Here is a 22,656-nt window from a genome sequence, read left to right on the forward strand (position 1 = left end):
CCTGTCACCACACAGCACTGCGCTGACAACCTCTGCATCTGCCCCGCACTCAAGTGGGTCTGACGCATGAGGACCCCAACCCAAGTGCCCCCCACAAAGACTGGGGTGCTTCACTCCACTTCCACACTAGGTGGAAGAGGAGGACGCTCCCTGGCAGGAAGAGCAACTTGCATGAGCAGGAAGTGCTTGTGGAGCTGGTCAAATCCAGTTGGAAAAGGCCCAGGGACCCGTCTGGGCTGTGTGGTGTCCTTTGCCAGCCTGACTACCTGGGCTCAACTCTTCTGTCTAGGCTGGAGGGGCTAGAGAACCGACGAAGGGAGCCGTGGCCTGCAGCTGCCAAGAACAGTGACATGAACCTCTCCTCACAGTTTCCGCCGGGTGCCAGGGGTCTGGAGTGCACCGGTGAATCCACTGTGCCGTTCACCCAAGGGTCACAGAGGTGCCGCCGGCTTCCAGCCACACCCGAGGGGACCGGGTGCTGTCCCTCCTAACTCCTGGGATAGTCGAGATGACAATTCTAATGAGGGCAGCAAGGTGCATGGGGAGGGGAGTGGGGAGATGCTCCCCTCAGCTTTCTAACTTCAGGTCACCGAGAAGCCGCTCCGTCACATATGGGGTAACATCTTGATTTCTTAAAAACCTACACACTTTTACAAAGTCACTGGGCATGATACTTCCTGTTATGTATTTTGCACACGTAAATGAACACTGGGACTGGCGTATGGTAAAAGGACCATGTGAATTATTTGGAGGTCCTGGGATGACCCTGATATAGTCTCCCTCTGTGGGCAACTTCAGATCTCGTGAAGATGAGCTTCAAGTGGATCTAGTCCAGAAATGTGAGAGAAGGAACATTTTTCTTTAAAAAAAAAAAAAGTGATAAAAGGGATTTTGAACGTATCACTGATGTCTGCCCTTTGCAAAGCACTGTTAAGAGGAAGGAGATGACCACAGGCTTCTTATCTGCTGGAGAAGTGTCTAGAACACGTTAAAAAAAAACCTCCAATCTCCACAAGCAAACCACTTTTTATTGGAAAACACAGGCAATAAAAGATGTGACACATCAGCACAGAAGCATCTGAATGACGGAACGTACAGGAAGATGCTCCACATGGGCAGTCTTTGAGCAGTACGGGGACTGCCCCCTCCCCCCTCAAGCCCACCCAGTGAGGGGGTCCAGCGCTGCTGATGGGATGCCAGTGGGAGAGGCCTGCAGGAGCTGGGCTGGCTGCTACTGGCACCTGGCAAGGGTGGGCACTGTGCACATATTTCTATTTGTACGCCATGGGATGAGCTGTCTCCTGGTGGGGAAAATCCCTTCACCACTTCAAACTCTACAAAGAGCTCAGTCCTTGCTTACCAAGCTTTCTTCTAAGCACACAGGCAACTTTATTGACTCCTACAGTAAAGCACAGGGATGAAGACATTCCCTCCATCTCCTGATTTGCAAAACAGAGCTCCATTTCGCTGGTTCCCTTGTTTCCAGTGGTTCCTTCCTTGGAGGTCATCGTGGCCAGTTTGCTCCTCAGGAAACCAGCTCTGCCCAGATGCTGGGATGAGTAGACACGTGGATTTCTCCTCATCACCTGTCCAAGCTCTCAAAATCTGACCCCCACCCAGACCTTCAAAGAGTACAAATGGCTGTGAACACAACAAACTTAGCAAAGGTTGACTGCTGGTTACCAGATTTTTGGAATATATGTTCTAACTTGTGTAAGTTTTTGAGTGACCCTGAATTGGTAGGACTTTTAGATGTGGTAACCAAGGGACTGTGCTCATTAGTTTTGTTCTTCTGCTCGGTTTGAGTGCTGAGGATGTAACTCAAGGCCTCATACGTGCCAGGCCAAGGCTTTGTTACAGAGCTACACCACAACCCCAAATCTTCACTTTAATTGGACTTGAGTAATTGCGTGTTGGACGTCTGCCTTCTCTGTTGACAGTCAAGTCTAGGAATGCAAACATTCAGGTTCGCACAGTGCTAGCCACATCACGGACTCCCCCTCCCCCGCCCAGAGCAAAATTCTAAGACAGATTATTGGAAAATAACTAGTGATAAAGTTATCTGTCCTGAGAACTTCAGGAATGGTCCAGTCCACGCTGAAAGAGTAGCCGTGCTGCCAATGGCACCAGGGAATCTGTTTGTTTGGGCCCTGGTCCCACCGAGTCATGAAAGATTGAAAGATGATTACTTCCCCATCCTGCCAATGTCCGGAACCAACCCAGCTAACTCACAGAAGAGTCGAACCCCAAGGATTCTCAGAGTGATCTTCTGGCAAATACACAGACTACATGTTGGTGGTTTTGTGTTTTTTTTCCCTGCGTTCCTGGTTGTGTAGCCGCCTTCTCAGAAAAAACTGTGAATCTGTTTCATCCAACCTGTTCTTGGAGAACTTCCCAATGCCCAAGTTCACGTGTGCCGGGCTCTCACTCGGGTGATGAATGTCAGCAAGCCACGATGATCACAGCCATTTCTTCCTTGGCCTCCGGCCAGGCTGGAATCTGCTGACAGGTTCCATGCTCCCTCCGGGCTACTGCCCTTTCATCTACACTGCAGTAACTAAGCTGAGGGTTGGTTGGTGGGTGTTTGCTACACTGTGCTGAAATGTTCTATTTCCATTTTGACTGCATTCATCGGAATCCACTTAAACCAAAAGTGTAGTAGCGTGCTCTTTAATAGAGAGCCCATGGAGCTGTAATTTGTATTGTTCCCCAGTCCTCTCACGTCTAACCTCTTCCTTCCAAAAGACACACTTGGAACCATAAAAATAGATTTGAGGGCCACCTCTCAACTCGTTGAGCTGCTACCAGTTTTGAGTTACATGACAGCGACTGAGAACCCAGAGAGGCAGGTCAGTTCCTCCTGTGTTACTACGTTTTGCTCCCATCGCCGGCCTGTGAAGACAAGTTCTGAATCCCTCTGTTCCCAGAGGCCTGTGTTCAACAAGTAGAATAAAGATGGCTGGTCACTCCAGTGGACAATAGGATCACAGGGAGGAGCACTTGGAGCTAGTCAAAGGAAGGGGGAAGAACACAAACCCTTTTTATTTTAAATAGGGAGAGTTCAGAATGGTCCACGGGCCCCTAATGAGTCCCTCTTGGAACACTGCCTAGCCTAGCGACCTTCCCATTCACCTCCCCCCGTGGGATTCCCTCTCCAAGGGGACATCTGTGAAGACAGGTACAAAGAACATCTAGGAAGAGCACATACCACAACATTAAAGAACAAAACCCAACTATTACAAATGACAGTCATTTTCCCACACTGATTGTCCAAAGACGTGAACTGGCATCTGCTCCTGGAGCAGAACAGATCCGCGGCAGAGCGGCAGGAGGTAGGATTAGAATAAAATGCCATCCCTGGGAGCATATTCCATTGGCTTCCTCTGCTCTTGCTTCTGCTTGTATCGAGCCTTCTGGTAAAATACAATGATGACCACGGTGACTATATTTAGAAGCATGACAAGGAATATGAGCCAAAATGAATATCCATACGTGTGGGCGGTCCCACCAAGTATCATGGCTGGATAAAGCCTCTGGGACAATTCCTCAGAAAGATGATTGGAGTCTGTGTTCCCCACAAACAGGATCATGGTCAGGAAAACGAAGGATGCTGAAAGGAACATTGAGTTTCATTAACAACTTAGAGGTGCGTTGATCTTTGTTAGTGCCACTGGTTTGCTTAATGGAACGTGTAACCCATGGGCATTTGTTCAACATCTACCCTGGGTTTTATACCCTATCAAGTCTTGGGGAGAACGTAATAAAAAATGTAAGACACAAACTAGATTCTAAGCTTTGATATATTGAAGATTGTGCAGGGTCTGACCAAGGACAAATCTTGGGGCTCAGTCCTCTGTGCAAGTAGCTGCCGGACAGCTGGTCTACCCAGTAGCTCACTTCCTAAGGTGATGCAGGTGGAAAGTGTGCTGAATGAATGATCAAGTCAATGAGGGAACACTGCCTCAATAGGGCAAGCATCTAGGGCGGTCTGAATGAGGAACAAGACTCAGAAAGGCTGAGGAAGGAGCAGCACTGCAGTCGAAAGTAGCAGCCTCCACAAAAGCATGCAGGAGCCTCCTGGGCCACTGAGCAGACAGCAAGAGGCTATGGGGCCTTAAGCACTTGGAATAGACAGGTCAGCCCTGGAGAGCCCTGAACAGCAGCTCAAGAGCTCACGTTTCATTCTGTCTAAGTAGTTGATAGCCAGTAACCAAGAAAGATGTACAAGCCAGGCACCGGTGGCTTGTGCCTGTAATCCTTGCTACTTGGAAGGCTGAGGATGGGGTATCACAGTTCAAGGCCAGCCAAGGCAGAAAAGTTCATGAGCCTTCTTCTCAACTCAAAGCTGGGAAGGGTGATGTGATACTACCATCCTAGCTTTGGGGCTGAGATCAAGAGAATGGACAGTTTCAGGACAAGCCTCTAGCAGAAAAGCCTTCATGACTTCATCTCAGTGGAAAGAAGCTGGGTGTGATGGCTCACAGCTAGAATCCCAGGTGGACAAAAGGTTAGAATAGGCAGACTGAGAGTTGGCACATACACCTGGGCAGAAAGCAAGACCAACCAGTGCACCAAAAGGCTAGAGATAAAGAAGGCTGGTGCCAGTGTCTCACGCCTATAATCCTAGCTACTTGGGAGGCTGAAATCTGAGGATCACGGTTCAAAGCCAGCCCAAGCAGGGAAACGACTCAGAGAAGGGTCGAAGTAGTGGTGTGGCTCAAGTGGTAGAGTGCTAGCCTTGAGCACAAAGAGGCTCTGTTACAGCTCCCAGGCCCTGAGTTCAAGCCCCAGGCCCAGAAACAAGGAAAAAATGGCTAGAGATATGGCTCAGCATAGGGCCATAGTTCTACATGAGTTCAAACTCCAATATCACCTCCTGCCCTCACCCCTCCCCAAAATAAAGGCTCTACAATAAAGTAGATTCATGGTCGGTCAAGGTGGAAGCTATTCTGAAGAGCGGTAACAATGGAAGGGTATAGGCTATCTTTTTAAATTGGTGAAAGTATTCTATCATTGACTGGCTAAGCTTTTCACATGTTCAAGGAGGCCTGGGAAACTTCTCTCATGCTCTGTAAATGGAGGGACTCAGTGGATGTATCTCAGTAAAGCTGTTGTTAAAGGGTTTGGACTGAATGCTCAGGCAGATTAGCCGCCTGGCCCAGGAGACAGATTCCCATCAGGAATCTCAGGCCAGATGTCCCTCGGGACCCCTCATCTGCTGACACGACAGAATGCTCTGTGTTCCGCGCTCTGTGGACGCCCTGGTGTCTACTGCAAATGCAGGGACGTTCCCCCACGGTTCTCCCAGCGCCCTAATTAGAGGGGCTTTGTGTGAGAGGACATTTTAACAGGCCTAGATGATAGGCCTCATCTTCAGAATAGTGGTTTTATTTCTTCGTCATTTGCATGAACAAAAGCTCCGTCCTCTGATGCTCCCAGGCGCCAACCTGCCTTCATTATCCTTCATTCTTTTTCCTTGTGATGTTTCCTATAAAAGCTTAATCATAGAGGACTGGGATGAAACAGGATTAATACCCGCGTGCAAAGCAGGCCGCCCTGAGCTTTGATGGCCCTCAGGAGGGGCGGGCGCATGGCAGCGCGGGTGCTGATGGACGCCTGGAGTCTCCACCTGTACGAAGCCTCCGGCTAGGACTGAAGGGTTCTGGGGACTGAAAGAGGCCCAGGATCTCTGGAAGGGGATACCACCGCTGTCCTGCAGGTCACGTGACCAGCTTCTGTGCTTGCTATCTGTGAAGTTCACTCTAGCTCCAGCATCCTCTCTGGTTCTATGGAGAGGTCCCTGTGGGCGGGGCCTGCCACACCGGGCTGGTGTGATGCAGAGCCAAGCTAGGGTCCGAGGGCATGAGGCCTGGAGGATGGCACTGTTGCTTTTTCCTCCTCTTCTGCCCTGTGGACCCTGCCTGTCTATCATCCACCAGCCCAGGAGATCGCGTGCAAAGCCAGGTCATCAAGGTTCACAGTATTTCCCCGGGACTCAGGTGAGGCAGGCTAACCCAGCCTGGCCTCCGCTCAGCCACAGCGCCTCTTGGCCAGCATGTGCGGTGGCAGCCTGGGCTGAGCTCCTCTGCAGCCTCCACCTCCCGCAAACAGAGTTTCCACGATGTCCCGTGCCCACAGAGAGACTCTGTCAAGGAAACCTGAGGTCCCTGAGGACAAACTGAAGGAAAGTCTGGCTTATCACTCTGGGTATCCATAGGATCTTCCCAGCCAGCCCCACCCTGGAGAGAAGCTTTCTGCAGGCCTTGGTCAAAAGGCAAATCCATTCCTTCCAAGTCAATCTCAGATAGTTTTCCTGCCCATCGCTCAGCCTCTCTTGGTGTTAGGACTTGTCCCTAAGGCTGAAAGGAATGTGACAGAAATCCGCTCCATAGCTGTATAGTTCTTTGGTGGGAGGAGCTGAGGGAAAGCTCTCCCCCCCCCCCCCTCCGCCCCACCACATAGTTTCCTCCAAAAACATGAATGGGGCCACAGCCATGAGTAAAGTCAGCCCTTACTCTGCTGAGGCAGAGAGCCTGGAGCTACAGCTGGGAGGGAAATGCTGTCCACAGATGTGGACAGAGCACTGGCACAGGGCTGGCTCTGCACCGGCTCCTGCTTTTCCTCTTCAGCCTCCAGCATCCCTCTGTACACCCTATTGGTCAGCTTGGTCATGCCAGCCTTGGAGAACACTCCAGGGCTGGGGAGGGAGCCAGTCCACCAAGAACTGGGCCCAGGGCTCTCTTAACTATGGAGAAATGACAGTTTGTCTTCCTGGACCTGCCCAGGGTGGCTGGCAGCCCTCTGATGTTGAAGAGGATGGAGTGGGCCACGCAATACAGATAATGCCGGGGAAGTGAGGATTGGGGTGATAGAGAGAACCGTGACAGGGGCCCAGACCCTGAGTCCAAGCATGCCTGAGCTACCAGTCATGGTGGGTTCTTATTACATGAGCAAATGAGGGAAATAATCTGCATTGATTCTGGCAGGGAGTAGCGACAGTTTGTCTTTAATTTAGTTGACCAGTACAACAATAGTGTGGAGCCTGTCCCCTGCCCTAGGGGCGGGGGGGGGGGGGGGGACACATGGCTGGACTGGTAAGCAAGGCCCTGGGCCTTGCACTCAGCCACTGTGAGCTGCAAAGAGCCTGGCCACCATGCATGCCCCACGGAGGATGCCATGAGATTGGGGGATTTGTTTTTACCTCCAGGTGAGGAAGAAAGGGAGGGAGAGAAGGAAGAAGGGAGGGAGAGAGGGAAAGAGGAAGGGAAGGGGAAGAAAGGATGGAAGGAAGGAAGAAAGAAAGGAAGGAAGGAAGGAAGGAAGGAAGGAAGGAAGGAAGGAAGGAGAGAATGGAGAATTGAAGGAGAAAAAAGAAAAAGAACAAAAGAGAAGATGGGAGGGAGAGGGGGAAAGAGGGAGGGAGGAAGAAAAGAAGGAAGGAAAGAAGTGGGAGGGAGAGAATGGAGAATTGAAGGAGAAAAAGAGAAAAAAGAGAAAGGGAGGGAGGGAGGGAGAAGGGAGGGAAGGAGGGAGGGAGGGAGGGGAAGAAGCCAGTCATATTTGCACGTGACTGAGCCAGCCTATCTTCCAGATCCTGGAGCGGAGGTGTGAACAAGTAGCATGACCATGTGGCAGGCTTAGCCCATCCCAGGATACAGGGGAGGAGTTTTGACCCTTGTCCTGTTGCCTGGGCTGGGCTGGGGCGGGCTCTGATACATCAAACCCAGGTTCAGTGACCTTCCACAGGAACTTGGAAATGCCCCTCCCTCAGCAACCTGTGCCCCGTGCCCTCTCCCCGAAGTCTCCCAACACCTCAAGATTCCGAGCGTCCTTGTGTGCTTGGAAGTATCTGGCTTGGGTTAAAATGCACTGTGGAGGGACAGGCGTGGTGGCCTGAGCCACCAAGATGGCAATTGCATGGTGATTGGATCGTGATTAAAGCTAAAGTTATCAAGAACCCCATCTCAACAAACTGGGTATGTGGGGACACCTCCTGTAACCACAGCCATTCAAGAGGCTGTAAAGAGGTGGATAACAGTCTTCCCTAGACAAAAATATGAGATTCTACTGGAAAAAGAAAGTAAATCAGAAGGGTCTGGTGGTGCGGCTCAAGTGGTAGAGCACCAGCCTAGAAAGCATGAGACCCTGAGTTTAAGCCCCCAAAACAGCCCTAGGAATCTCACGTTCTGGAAGTTTACACGAAGGCCCTCACTTTAGTAGTTCAGGTTTTGTTCCTATGTCAGGTTTTAACAGCAGAAAGTGAGGGAGAGTTAGACCCCTGGTTTCCTGTCAGGGAAACACTCCACTGCCTAACTCTGCCTCGGGGCAGATGTGGCCAGTGCCAAGTCCATTGAGAGTCAGAAATACCGTGACTCTGCCAGGTAGGGTAGTTCACCCCTGTAATCCCCACCTTCGGGAGGAGGAGCAGAACGATGAGTTGGAGGCCAGCCTTGGCTGTACAGCACGACCCTACCTCTGAGAACAAAGGACAACAAAGCTGTGAGTCATAGCAGAGCTCCTCCACTTCCCATCTGGACTCCCTCCTCCACCCCCAGCCCGCCCATGAAATAAGCAAATCACCTAGCAACAGCGCACAGGAAGCAGAAAGAAGGGTGCTAGTCCATTGTCCCCCGAACAACGTCATCTGGGCTCAGTGGTCCACTCACCCAGGCGTGAGCCCGGGCTGACTCATTATATGAAGGCCAGGAGAGCAAACAAGTGTGTGTATACGTGTGCACACAAGCATATGTGCATACCAGGTGTGCATACATGTGTATACAGGTGCGCATGTCCACGTGTGAATAATATGCGTGCACGTGTGTGTGCATGCATGTGTGTGTGGTGTGTACATGTGAGTGTCCATTTTTGTGGTCCTGGGTCTCACACATGGTAGGCCAGTACTCCAGGACTTAAGGCATAACTAGGTCCTTTGGTTTCTGAGATAAGGTCCCATTAACTGCCTGGGTGTCTTCAACCTCTTGATCCTCCTGAGTCTGGGATTACAGGCAGGCACCACCACATCCCACAGAGCCTGGCTGTGCGTGTCCCGTGAATGATTTGCCTTCTGACATCCGACCGCCTCCATTATCCCTCTCCACACCCCCTTCTCACTCCACTCCTCCTTGTAGGATTGAACACAATCCTGCCACAGGGGCACTTGATAAATAAACACTGCAGCCTGACAAAGATAAACCCCGCCTCCCCCACCCCGACACAGGAGCAGGCCCGTGGGGTGGGGGGCAGTGCTCTCCGGGGTGTGACCGTGCTGCTGATGTGAGGCAGGGGCCGAGGGTCATCCCGGCGCCCCTCCCCGGCTGTGTGTGGAAGGAAGCTCACCACTGAGGCCGTTCCAGGTGTACACCCCCACGGGGCCCAGGAATGTCTGGTAGGGGTTGCTGACGCTGTTGTAGAGGGTGAACAGCGAGCTGAGCAGTGATGTCGCCAGACTGAGGATGAGGAACAAGATGGTCACCGCGTGCAGCGTTTTGGGTGAAGAGTCGCTCAGTACCCCTAAAACTAAAACAGCGCTTGGTGAGTGTAAAGCACAAGATGCAAATCTCGACTCTTCCCCCAGCATCCTCCACCCCCTTCCCTGCCTTGGGGACTTGGGAGAAGCTGGGCACCCCTAAATCCCTCAGGAGCAGGACAGCATGGCTCACTGCAGTGAGATGTGGACTCTGTGGTTGAATCAGAAGAACCATGAGCCCCACGAGGAAAGTCCTCTGAACACCCGAAACTTCCCCTTAGTGAGCTCTGGCCTCAGCCTTGCCGATAGGCTTCTGGGGGCTCCCCTGGCACAGGCGTTTGGCTTTGGCGGGGACCCAGTGAGCCAGGGCAGCCTGGAGAGGAAGGGTGGTTGGAGGTGCACAGGGAGTACAGGAATTCAAGGCTAACAGGGAGATGGGAAAAGACCCTTGTCCGTGGAAGCCAAGAGCGCTGGGAATCTGGCCCTCAGGTGAATCCTCAGCTAAGAGTGTTTTCTAAAATGACGTTTGTGGGTGTCTTCAATGCAAAGTAATTCCAGACATGGATGTGAGCTCATGGAAAACATGACCAAGATGTCCTAGGCAACGTCTGGCGTCTGGCCACCAGCATCTGGACACCTGAACATCTGTCTCCTGCACACACACACCTTTGCTACAACCCAAGTGACCAGATGTGGCAGTGTGCTCTCCTGTGAGCCCAGCCACACGTCTGTAAGACATCTGCTTGTGTGTGTCAGGGCTTCACGTTGAATAAAGTGCTTCCAGAGAGGGTCCATGAAGTCACACAGCAAAACAATAACAGGAGAGAGATTTCAGAGCCAACAGTAACATGCCAACAAAAGCACTGGGAATCACAAGGTACAATAGCCACGTACGGGTGAGTAGGAACAAGCAAACTCTCTTCCTTCCCCTTTCCGTTTCTCAGGTCCCCAGGGGTGACGAGACTCCCATCCTGAGCCCCGAGCAGCTCTAATGAGCAGAACGCAGTGGGGCCAGGCTGCATGCTGGCAACACCACCAGGCCTGTCTGAACCGTGTGCCAGCACTGGGTGAGTGCCCTCTCTCTGTAAGGTGTCCTCCCTTCTCCTTCCCCGCACCACCTTCAAGTCCACCCCAAGTCCATCCCCACACCTGCACCCTGAGGCCCGAGGCTCCTGTGAAGCCACACAGGTGAGCTTGGAGTTTCTTCTTTGGGGAGGGGTCCAACCCCTGATCAACAGCCAGAGCTGGCTTCCCAGAGGTGATTCCAACCCCACTCCCCCCCTCCCCACTAATATTTGCTATTGGTTAGTTAGTGTTATTGGAATTTGAATTCAGGGCCTTGTGCTTGTTAAGCAGGTGTTCTACCACTTGAACAATGTCCCCAGAACAACTTTTGCCTTTGAACCAGCAGGGCTCCGTGAAGGAGGTCAGTTGTCCTCTCATGCTCAGGGAGCAATCAGCCCCCTTGGAGTGGAGTGGGAAGGCCCCAGGAGCCGGGCACTACCAGGCCACTGGCTGGAAGTGGGGAAAGTGGGAATGAGGCAGTGCAGGAAAGATAAGGAGAAAAGAGTTTTGCACACGATGAGCAAGGCAAGGCCACATGTTCCTTGGGACCCCAGGGAGGACAGGGTGGCAGGAGAGGAGAAACAGCAGCTCTGCAGCAGGGGATGGCTCCCCCACCGGTGGCAACTAACCCTTGGCTCCTTGGGTAGTCTGGGAGCAAAGCTCAGCCAACCCAGGCCTCCTTCCTCATGGATGGCCCTGAGACTCTGCTGGTGACTCCTGAAGGTGCTTCCAGTCTCAGCGTGCGGTCCAGGCTCTGGGCCCCAAACAAGGACATAGAAGAGCGGGCATGTGTTGAACTGAAAACAGAACCAGACCGGCCACCCCTGGGCTGGCGTGGAAGAGGAGCCAGGCTGAACCCAGCCTTGGGCCTGTCCTGAGCTTCCCTCCCCTTCTCTGTGGACGTGTTCAGTTGGGAATCAGTGCTCCGATCTCACTTTACTTTGAAACTAGAGAAAGGTGACAGCAGAGGAAGGAGCAGAAAAAGCAGGACAGTAAGCATCAAGTCACTTGTGGTGACCGGCATCCCCTTCCCTACACAGCCCGCTGCTCCGAGAGGAACCTCCAGATCCCAGCCGGAGTTGTCTGGGACTACAGGAGCTCTCTTCTTGGTAAAGCTTGGGAATGCAGGAGATGAACTTGATTCTTAGCTAGAAAACCAAACCTTGTGAGGGCACAGAGCCTGTGTCCTAAGCCCTTGAAATACTTAGACCAATTTTTCTGCCGCACACGTACTGAAAGATGTAAAGGAATGCTTATTTGTAAACAGTTAGCATTTTACTTTTCTGATTTGCTCAACCAGAAAGTGATCATGGAGCAGAGCATTGTCTTTGGGTCAGAGCTCATTGACCTGATTTTCAAAAGGGTGTCCATTTGGAGTCTCATGACTTAACATGTTCCTAGGTACAAAGGGGACAGTTCTTCGCTTCCCTAGCTGCCTGGGAGAGTGGCACTTTAGCCTTCTAGATTCTCTGCACCTAGGTATGACAGCTCCCGCTCAGAACTCAGACAATGAAAGCCAAAAATACAGAGAAAGTTCGCAAGTATGAAAGAACAATGAACCTCCATCGCATCTGACAGCTGCTCGCTGTCTGCAAAATTAGCAAATCCAGGCTGCTCCTTTCCCTTCTATGGGGAGCAAGGGTCCAAAGGAGGACTGTCACCTCACAAGTGGGCTGGAAAACAAAGGCCAAGAACACAAGACTGCAGGGACGAGCTGTGGGCCAGCAGACCTTGCAGAACATGCCGTCTGCGGCCTCCAGACACCCAGCTCCCCGGAGGGAGATGGGATCTCCTCAGCACCCTTGGCTTCCAGACCCTCCTCAAACAGCTCCTGAATTCAGGCTACTACCACAGGGGATCCTGGTCCCAAGAGAACCCTGTGTGACTGAGGCCCCTCCCAGAGGCCCCAGCGGAGGTCCCCTCTGTTCGGATAGTTCCCCCCCCCCCGCTGAGCCCTGCAGGGAATTTTCCCTCCTTGTCCTTTCCACCTGCCATGGGGTGACACCCGTGAGGGCAAAGGACTAGCAGCTGCTCCGGAGGAAAGCGCCCTGATGCACACGGGCAGAGGACAGTATCAGGTGAGGATGGAAAGGGTCCCTACACACCCTTCTCTTCGCAATTCATCCATGTTTGCAGCTGGTTTATTTTGTGTTAATTTGGAATAGCACCACACTGAGTTCCCAGAGAATGAGCTGGGTTGGCAAAGAGCAGAGACCAGTATAATTCGTGTTAACTCAGCACACCCCGGGAGACCAGTGGTCCCGGCACCTGCTCCCAGCCCACCATGGCTCATGTGCACGTGTGCGTGCACAGCTCTCTTCTGTCTGTCAGTTTAGCCTCGAGCAGCTCCCCTCCAGGGAGCTCAGAAGCACTTGGCCAAGGTGAGGCTGGTGATCCTTAACCCCATTAGATCCGATCTGTCCTAGAATCGCCTGAGAATGTCTTTTTTAAACAAGCAGGACAGGACTGACTCCCAGAGATGGTTATAAACCGTCCGGGAAGGCCGAGGACAGAGCTGCTGCAGACCCAGGGGGTTCTGTCTACCTCCAGCCCACAGAAGCACTGAAGCACCCAGGCCGACCAACCAAACCACGGTGAGACTCAGAACGAAGAGCCCCAGTACCACACATATCTCAGAAAATCTTTTCTGATCAAAATGATTCCGTGACAATATAGGGCCTGGTCAGCAACTAGGCTGAGCAATGCTTGCAGTAACATCCACAGCAATGAATGCTATATTCTAAAGTCAAGTGACTCACAGTGTCATTGCTGCCCAGGGGAGGAAATGGCCCGGGTTGAACTCCTTGGATGCTGTCAAGGGACTGGCCTCTCCGAAAGAGTCTGTTTACACAGCCACAGAGATCCATCGGAACCCAAGGAAGAGGTGAAGCATGGCCAACCAGAGAGATGTCCTCCTGCTGACACCTTTCCCAGGATTCAATCCCCACAGACTCTGCAGATTAGCCCGGAGACATAGACACCGTGGCTCCTGCATTTGGCTGGTGGAGGGTCTTTGCCTTTCAACGCCTGGAACTCTGTGCAACTCCTGTCAGAGCCCAAGGTCCTCACTCACACAGCAGCTGAGCTGAGGCTAGCTGCTCCAACTCAGGAGTAGTGAAAACAAGGTGCTCAGGTCTGAGCAAAAAGGACTGATCACCTCTCCTCTGGGTATTAGCTGAGCACATTCAGACTATCAGTTCCTCAAGCAGAGCAGTGCTAAAAATGGGAAACTTCCTTCCTGGGGCCAACCAATTAGTCTTCCTGTCAGCTGACCCATGGTGGACTGGATTCTTTGGGAACTTTGAAGTCAGACATGGTCCCCCCATGCTGCTCTTCCCCAAGCTGGCAGTGTGGTAGATCCTACATAGAAATGAAGCAGGGCTGGATGAGGGTCACACTCATTGCTCTCTCGCCAAGAGGCCAACATCCCGCAAAGAGCAGTGGACCCGTCGCTATGGGACAGAAAGGCTGTGGGCGCACATGTCATCTCACTACCAAGGACTGATTTCCTTGGTGATGTGAGCCCTGTGTGGCCCGGCATACCAGCAGGGGCGCACGGGTGTCCCCCAGGAGATGCTGAGGATTATTACCAAGCGACCATCACCAGGTAGATGTCCTGGCAACATGGCTTACCCCTGAGAATGCTCACAAAGGGTCCCAAGTTCACCACTCACGGCGGCTGTCTGTAAGAAGACCCTGTGGTTCTGAGCGCTGAGGCTCTGGGATGCCAACCCTGAGCAATGGCCTGGCCCCTTCCTTGACTGGATGGTCTGCCACCTTCTAGAATGGATGCAAACATTGGGCCTCCTTTTGCCCTCAGGCTGAGCTGTCGAAGATGGCTTCATTCAGAGTTTTTGCCAACTGCAGCTGTCATGGCCCTTGGATATGGCACACTCACCTGTACTCAGGTGATAAAAGGCCTCTATCCAGGCCTGAACGACCCTGGCCTCCTCTGGTCTGCCCAGCGAGGGAGGCCTGACTTCCACGGAAGCCACTGCTCTCCAGTTGAGATCAACTAGGGAAACTGACCATTTGTAGCTCTTGTCTTGTGCTTAAACTGTTTTAGATGGTTCGAAAGTGAGTACACTTCCTGGTTTTGAAAGCGCTGCGCATTCACCTAAGGAAGGGTTGGCTCTGTCTTTGGAAGTCTTAGCTCCCAGTTGCTATAAAGCAAGTGTTCCTTGTCCTCCTGGGGCTGATACCAAAGGAGATGAGCACCGAATCCCCGGAGGAGACGTGACGCTCAATGTCGTCGGCAAGACAAATTTACATCATGTTGCTCTGGGTTTAAGGAAATCATTTCACTAACAAAGTCATAAGCAAACTAGAGCTGGAATCCAGAGTGTTAGCTCTGTGAGGACTAAAGATTACATTTCCATGAATGGAAAGACTTGGAAAAAATTATATTCAGTGAAGTAAGCCAGGCCCAAAGAAACATAGGTCCCCTGGTTTCCCTTATTTGCAATATACTAGTTAGTATATGTCTGAGTCGAGCAGAAAAGGTCAGATAAGTTGATGTTAGGGAAATGAACCCTAAGATATGTATTCAAATGTTTTTTCTTTCATGAGATTGTTTCTAACATATTTATAATTTCTTTGTTGCTTTGTATGCCCCTTCCCCACGGTATAACCCCTGCTTTCACTGTATTTGATGTTGGTATAATTTGTGGAGGGGAAGGGAAAAAAACAAATTGTTTAAATAGGGATACAGATGAACCCATTGCAACAATGAGATGTACAAGTCATTATGTTGAAAAACGAACTTTACAACTTTGGCACGGGGTGGGGGGGAGATAGGAAGGGATGGGAAGGGGAAACAAAGGAGGAGGCAACAATGCTTGATAAGAAATGTACTCATTATCTTGCCCATGTAATTGTAACCCCTCTGCATGTTATTTTCACAATAAAAAAATGAAAAAAAGATTACATTTCCAGGAGATAGATAAGGATGCTTATGTGTAAGCTAAGAGCCGATGGTTACCTAATAACTGACCATTCTTGCAGTGATTGCTGAAAACAAAGTCCACATACATGTTATACAATCTGCAAATAGGGCAAAATAATGGGAGATATCAAAACTGGAAAGCCAAGGAGCTAAGTCACCTTACTATTCTCAATCCATTTTGATTTTCTACTTATTGAGAGAAAGTCATTATTATATTTTTTTAAAAATTGAGAGCCAGGCACTCGTGTCGCAGTCCTGAATCCTAGCTAGTCTGGAGGCTGAGATCTGAGGATCATAGTTCAAAGCCAGACCAGGAAGGATAGTCTGTGAGACTTATCTCCAATGAATCCCCAAAAGCCAGAAGGGAAGCTGCAGTGGTAGAATACTACCCTGGACCCCAAAAGCTCAGGGACAGCACCCAGGCCATAGGACTGGCATAGAAAAGGGAGGGAGCAAGGAAGCAAGGACAGATGGAGGGGAGGAGAGAGGGAGATAGAGATCCTATAAAATACACAATAATAGAAATTAAATGTCATGGGGCTGGGAAGGCAGCTCAGTGGTAGAGTGCTTGCCTTGTATGCATGAGGCCCTGGGTTCGATTCCTCAGTACCACATAAGCAAAAAGAAAAAACAGCCAGAAGTGGGGCTGTGGCTCAAGTGGTAGAGCGCTAGCCTTGAGCTGAAGAGCTGAGGGACAGCACCTAGGCCCAGAGCTCAGGCCCCACAACCAGGCCCCCCCCCAAAAAAAATAAATTAAATATCATTACCTTACCAACAATGCAATATTTGGGACCTAAGAATATAAATTCAAAAATGGTTAAAGAAATGAAGTTGAGAAATAAGAACTACAGATTGACTAGCTCTATGTTATACCCCCCTGAGATATTTCCTAAGCAATTCTTAACAGAAGTGGCTACCCTAATTCAAAACCTATAACACATACAGTTAAAAAGTATTGTTCTACCCATTCTCATTTTATTTTTATTTATTTTTAAATTTATTTTAATTAATTAATTTATTTATTTTTATTTATTTTTCTGGTCCTGGGGCCTGAACTCTGGGCCTGGGTGCTGTCCCTGAGCTCTTCAGCTCAAGGCTAGCGCTCTACCACTTGAGCCACAGCACCTTCTCCGGCTTCTTTCTGCTTATGTGGTGCTGAGGAATTGAACCCAGGGCCTCATGCATACAAGGCAAGCACTGTACCACTGAGCCACCTTCCCAACCCCCCATTCTCATTTTAAAGAGAAAATCTGATTATCGTGTAATGAGAGGGTATTCCTTTCCTAAGAAAATTTCCTATCACCTTCATTTAAAACTATGCTGTTCCTGGTAGTTAATGCATACCTGGGTACTGCCATACGCTTTAGCATAATTACTTGTCAATAAACAAGTAGGCACCAGTCAAACACAACCATGGTGAGAATTGTTTAGAGGACTAGGGTACTAGATAAGCAAAACCCAGCAAGACGAATAATGATATGATAGGTTTTCTAATTCTAAGTTAGGCTTACCCCTTCAGCCTAGCAACGCATACAAGGAAATTGCTTTTGAAGAGTTACAGGGCCCACATATAGGATGATGTGAATCTTAACCCTCTCCCCCAATCCCCATCCAAATTAGTTTCTCATTTACCGTCAAAGTTTTTGTCTAGTTCTTTAAGCCCATGATCCAGTTCTTGAACACTCCTGCCACGGAAGAGCCCGTAGGTGACGGTCAGGCTCCCGTTGGAGATGGAGTCGGAGAAGGCAATGGTGCTGGTGATCCATGCTTGGGTCGCCAGGATTGAGCAGATCACCACAACCGCCCCCAGGCTGGTGACAAAGCTGCCCAAGAACATCAGCGTTTTCTGCGTCGTGGGCATTTTCTCAGGAAAAGACGTTCCTTTGTGTGAAGCTCCTTTGATCTTCTTGGGAAGTGTTTGGACCTTACCATTTGGAGTCTAGGGTTGGGGAATGGAGTCGGACGCTTGGGCGTGCGCTATAAAACCTCACGCGTCACAGGAAGGCTCATGCTACTCCACGTTGAACTATGAACCTGGTCGTAAAGATTCGCAGCAACTGAACCTTGGTCTGCTATGAGATGTTGCTATGGTTACAGCCAACCAGCGCAAGCCAGGGGTAGGCAAGGTCCTCCTAGACTTCCTCAATCACACGATTAATTTATAATCTTTGTGATCCCACGGGAGCAAGTTTAGCGGACAGAGCCAGGGCAGACATGGAATCCCTAAATGATGCGCTGTGCCGGGGTGCGTGCCTGCATGGTGCTGATCCCAGCAGCCGACAGAATAAAGCTCCAGCACCTTCAGCCTTGCTTACCTGCTGAAGGAAAAGCAAAGCCTCTGTCCAGGTCCTGTGGGGTGCCAGGAAGGGCTGGCGCAGCCTCTGGCTCACGGCTCCTCTTTTCCTGCCTTACCAGGGAGGTTTGTCTGTCCAATAGTCTCTTCCAGAGAAAATATTAGTAGTGGTAAATAAAGTCGTAAATAGTAGTAGGAACAGTAGCAGTGGTAATAAAGTAATTTTGAACATTCTTGCTTAGGTCTTTAAGCCTTTTTCTTTCTTTCCTTTTCTTTTTTTTAATGACAGACCAGGACTCAAACTCAGCACCTGATGCTTTGGCTCATTAGCTAGTGGCCAGACTAGAAGGCCGTCCTGGTTCCAGACTCCCTGTTGCCTGCAGAGCAGGAAGTGAACCATTGTTCTTGAATGACCACACGGCCGCTGTGGTCAATGAGTATATTTTGTGCTCGTTGCTTTATGGCCTTTGTATACTGACTAGTGCGGATGGCTCTGCACCCGGCCTTACTCTTCCCCTCAGATAACATGGCTGTCAGAGTAGTTGTGAAGTGCAGCTTTCGGTCCCTACCACTGATTGTCCATTGATGTGATGGCTGAACGGGGCCTCCACCTGACTGGATGAAGGACCCCCTGCAAGGCTGGCAGCACACAGAGGTGGTGTCCACTTCTGAGTCTGAGTGGAGGGGATGGAGAAGACCAGCCCACCCGGTGGGCAGCCTCAGCTGGTGAGATTCCTCCCAGCATTTTGTATCAGAAAGCAACTGGAAATGACCTGTGTGCAGGGCATTGGTAGTTAGTTTTAATGCATCCCTATATATTGACTCAAAGAATGAAATAGCTAGTGTGAGGGAAATATCCATACACTAGAGTGTAGGTAGCAGAAATCCGTGTGTCAGTGTGTGTAGATACCTAATGCTCTTCTGGAAAGGCAGGAGGAGCTGGTAACGTGCTCTGTGTCAGGAGAGCAGAGCTGGGGCCTGAGGAAACAAGATGTAGCTCTTTCAGTTTCACTATTGAGCCTTCTGAGTTATGTGTATGTGCGCTCCACTTTTACACTAGTATAATGTCAACAACCATGTAACTTTACACACGGGCTGCAATTCTGCACCTATGTAACAAAATTTAAATTATTACTTACAGGTGTTCTGTATAGTATGAACTCACTGATTCAAAAATACTTTACTCAGCACCAATTAAGGTTTGTGTCACAAATGCAAACTAACTAAATCTAGCAACTTCCCTGGGGAAGAGACACATGCAGATAATTACAAAACAAGGAAATAAATATTTAAAGAAAGGTGGGAATAAGTCAGCCTCAGAGAGACAAGGGAAGCATGTTTTCTCTTGAATGTGGAAGTTAGATCTAAATTACAAAAGCATATGAAAACATATACAGGGTTACACACACACATACATAAACATGTTAAATAAAATATGGTATGCAGAGGAGGATTCCAGTGGTGTAAGTTGGACAGTATTTGGGGGAAAATGAACCAAGCTTCTGCAGTACACAACTGAACATTGGCTTTTAGCATGCTCGGTATCACTCTTTGGAGCCATGTATTCGAGGAAACCAAAGGTCTACTGTACGGCATGGTGGCATTCCTATGAAAAGCCATAACTGGATAAACTATGGTGATAGCATCAAAACAATGGTTGTCTATGGCAGGAATAGGGGCATAAAATTCATTCGATGGACAGAAATGCCAGGATACAGACAGGGGATGAATAATATTAGGTTATGCTGTGATCCTTAATCAATACAGGTACCAATAATTCATCAATAGAAAACAATCCACAAAAAATCAAAATATTGTGAGGACCTAAAGTGTAATTGTCCTATTTTTCTGGGCCAGTAGAAGATCTCTCGATTTCAGTGGGTAACCACTGTTTAGTACTTGGGTATAACTTGGAAAAAAAGAAGAGGGAATAGTATTGGAGTGGTGCAAAAATTAAAAGTCCTGGATCTATTAGTTATTCTTTCTGGTACATTCTGGGGATTAGAATAACTTGCTGACTGGTATCTCTTTGTGGGGACAGATGTTGAACAAAGTTATAAAGGATGATGGTTTTGTGGCCTGCCAATCACTCAGACCTGATTTTTCTCCAATAGCTCAGTAATTTGATAGTAACATTTCTGCTAATGAACTGTTTGTGTGGATCTCTCCATAGAGGAGGTGAGGAGTGCGAATCCTGAAGAGAAGGGAAAAGTAAAGAGAAGTAATACTTTCAATTATTCCACTTCATGAGTTTATGGGGTCCATAGCTTCGACTCAGACAGATTTTGTCTGGGAGATAAGTAAATCAGAAAGCATATATCTTCGAATATTTTCCCAGTAGAATTTACTTTATTTGCAACAGAGCACAGACAGGTTAAGCCAAGGAAACACTAAAAACAGTAGAAATGATGGTGGAGGCAATTTGGAAGGGTTGATTTGGTGAAGGTCAACTTTTACTGTTGTCTGTCTGGGTTGTTACACTGAGGAAGAGGAGAAATGGCTAGGGGAAACACTTCCGGGTCAGAGCAAATATCAAACAGATCTTGATCTGGCTGTGGTGTTGCAGGCCTGGAACTCCAGAAAGATTGCCAGTTCTAGGCCAGCTTGGGCTAAGGATACTAACTGGCAAAACAAACAAAAAACAGAGAAACAAATAAACCATAACAAACAAAAAATGTTTCTGCTTATTGTTTAAATGCTAATGTTCATTTGCTTCACACACACACACACACACACACACACACACACACACACACACACACACACGATTTTGCCTTTTCTTGCTTATCCTGAAGATCATACACACCTGGCCTCAGCTAATTGAACCCTTCATCTTGAGAACACAAGGTCACCCCAAAGAAACCAACGACAGAGTCCCTCAAGCACAGTGATAGACCTACAGGGACCGGAACAGTCCAAGAAACACTGCCTGGGGCGATGTGCAGATGGAATGGAATTGCATAGCTAGGAGTAGAGCAGGCAGGAGGGGGAGTTCTTGTAGACAAGGCTGAGGGGTGGGGGATGTAGAGAATTGGCTGATGCAGACAGGGACCTTGGGCTTACCAGAGGTAAGGATTACAAGCTTCTCTAGGCCGTGAGGACTGTAGACTTTAGAAGATGCTGGGGTTGCTGCCTAATTCCTAGAAGACTCTCTGGGGTCCCACCGGGAGGATATTACTGGGAGAGCAGAACCATCTGCTCCTCATGTTCCCAAGGCTGTGTGCTCTAAAACAGCAGATGTCTGACAAGGCGAATCATTCCTCTCGGGGTGGATCACAGTCTCTGCCTCCCCAGCCCTGCGGTGTTAACAAGCAAAACCATGCTTATCAGAGTTTTGAGGTGATCTGTCTCTGGTTATACATAAGTCTGCCTTTACAGCCCCCCTAGCAGGCAAATGTAGAGCTGTGTGAAGTCACTGGGCCACTCAACCAGGAGGGACAATCCCACTCAGGACAGACCCCATTGGGCCTTGGGCCACACGGCTACCTGCCGCCCTTCCCACCCACCTGAGCACCTCTTGGCACGGGAAGGGACAGGGAGCGTGGGGATGGCGTGATGTTCCCAGCCCTGGGAGCCAGGAGAAGGGGCTGGGCAGACACCAAAGGAGCAAATGAGCCCATAAATAATCAACTATGATGGGGATAGTAAGAGAGAGCCAGGGAGGGGTGTGGAGCCATCTTCCAGAAGCAACTGGAAGGAAGCTGGGAAGAGCCCCAAGCAGGAATCAGCTTGGCTGGGTCACTCAGGGCAAGGAGCCACAGCTGGAGTAGGTGAGCCAGGCAGCGCCTCCTCCCAGGTCTGAGTTTGGTTCCGAAGGGAGGCTTCCAAACAGGGGTCCGAAATTCAGGGGCGCTGCAGCCACGGGAGACTATGAGGACGGTGCGAGTCAGGAATGGGGTGGGTGCCAGGGTAATGCTTGGAGGAGCCAGGCAGCAAGTCGACCTGGAGGTGAGAGGAGGAGGCGCAGATCAGGAAACAAAGTTGGGCTGAGCTGGCGGGAGTCGCCAGGGCTGCCGTTGGAGGAGATATTCCGGGAGCTGTGCAGCGTTCTGCGGCCTTTCCCAGCCCGGAATGCAGGGCCCGGAGCCAGGTGTGCCGGGCAGGGCAGGACGGCCGCCCTCCGGTCCTCCCGCCCAAGGTAAATCACACTCAGGTCCCCGTGCAAGGCAATTCTACCCCAAGAGGTGAGTGCTGGCTAGTACGCTAGCTCCCCTCCCCTCCTGTTCTCTTCCTTCCTCCCTTCCTCGCTCCTTTCCTTCCTCTCTCCCTCTCTCCCTTTTCTGGAAGGAGGACCCCCCCCCCCCCCACACACACACTAGGTTTTCCCAGCTCTGCCAACTTCTCCGAGCCCAAAGTTATCAAGCCCCCCCCCCAGATCCCCAGTACTGGGTGCGAGCCCCGAAACCTGTCTGTCCCTAGCCAGGCCGCTTCCAGGTGCAAGGCCAGGGAGGGAGGACCGGGACTTCTCTACGCTCGGGTCTGAGACACCTTGGCACCCATCAGCCAGGGTCCAGGCGGAGGGGCCTGGCCAGGGACCCCCGTCCCCAAAGGGGCATCAGTCAGGTAAGCGGACTGCAGGGAGCCGGTGCCCCAGGGTCCGCGGGCCGTCCCAGCGGGCGGGGCGCAGCTGCAGCGGGCGGGCGGGCGGGCTGCGCTCCCCGCGCCGGGCGCCAGGCGTCGCCCCGCTCCGCGCAGCGCCACGGCCCCGCCCCCGCCGGAGCCCCCGCCGGAGCCCGAGCCGAGCGGAGCCGGGAGCGGGAGCTGCGGAGGCTGCGGGACCCCGCGGGACAGATCGCTACCCCTGCTCCGCGGAGTGCGGCCAGCGGCCGGCGGCTCCGGCGGCACCGGGACCCCGCTGCCTCCCGCGTCTCCACGGCCTCCCGGGGA

At 50.8% G+C, this 22,656-nt stretch overlaps 1 protein-coding gene and 1 long non-coding RNA gene across 2 annotated transcripts; one reads left to right on the forward strand and one right to left on the reverse strand.

Moving 5' to 3' along the window:
- The first annotated feature begins 368 nt into the window (after nucleotides 1-368).
- On the forward strand, nucleotides 369-17,452 carry LOC122126880. Its single transcript, XR_006151023.1, has 3 exons — nucleotides 369-378; nucleotides 8,712-8,720; nucleotides 17,370-17,452. It is a non-coding gene; the product is annotated as an uncharacterized LOC122126880 (long non-coding RNA).
- Clrn3 (clarin 3) lies at nucleotides 1,009-17,376 on the reverse strand. The gene is made up of 3 exons (XM_042701461.1): nucleotides 17,109-17,376; nucleotides 9,337-9,516; nucleotides 1,009-3,610 (listed from the first exon to the last, which is right to left on the reverse strand). Exons 1-3 carry the CDS (start codon nucleotides 17,335-17,337, stop codon nucleotides 3,339-3,341), a joined length of 681 nt encoding a protein of 226 aa, XP_042557395.1. The 5' UTR covers nucleotides 17,338-17,376; the 3' UTR covers nucleotides 1,009-3,338.
- Nucleotides 17,453-22,656: the final 5,204 nt, after the last annotated feature.

The sequence above is a fragment of the Dipodomys spectabilis genome, unplaced genomic scaffold (assembly GCF_019054845.1).
Source record: "Dipodomys spectabilis isolate Male_0828 unplaced genomic scaffold, ASM1905484v1 ptg000289l, whole genome shotgun sequence".
In the NCBI taxonomy this organism is placed as follows: Eukaryota; Metazoa; Chordata; class Mammalia; order Rodentia; family Heteromyidae; genus Dipodomys; species Dipodomys spectabilis.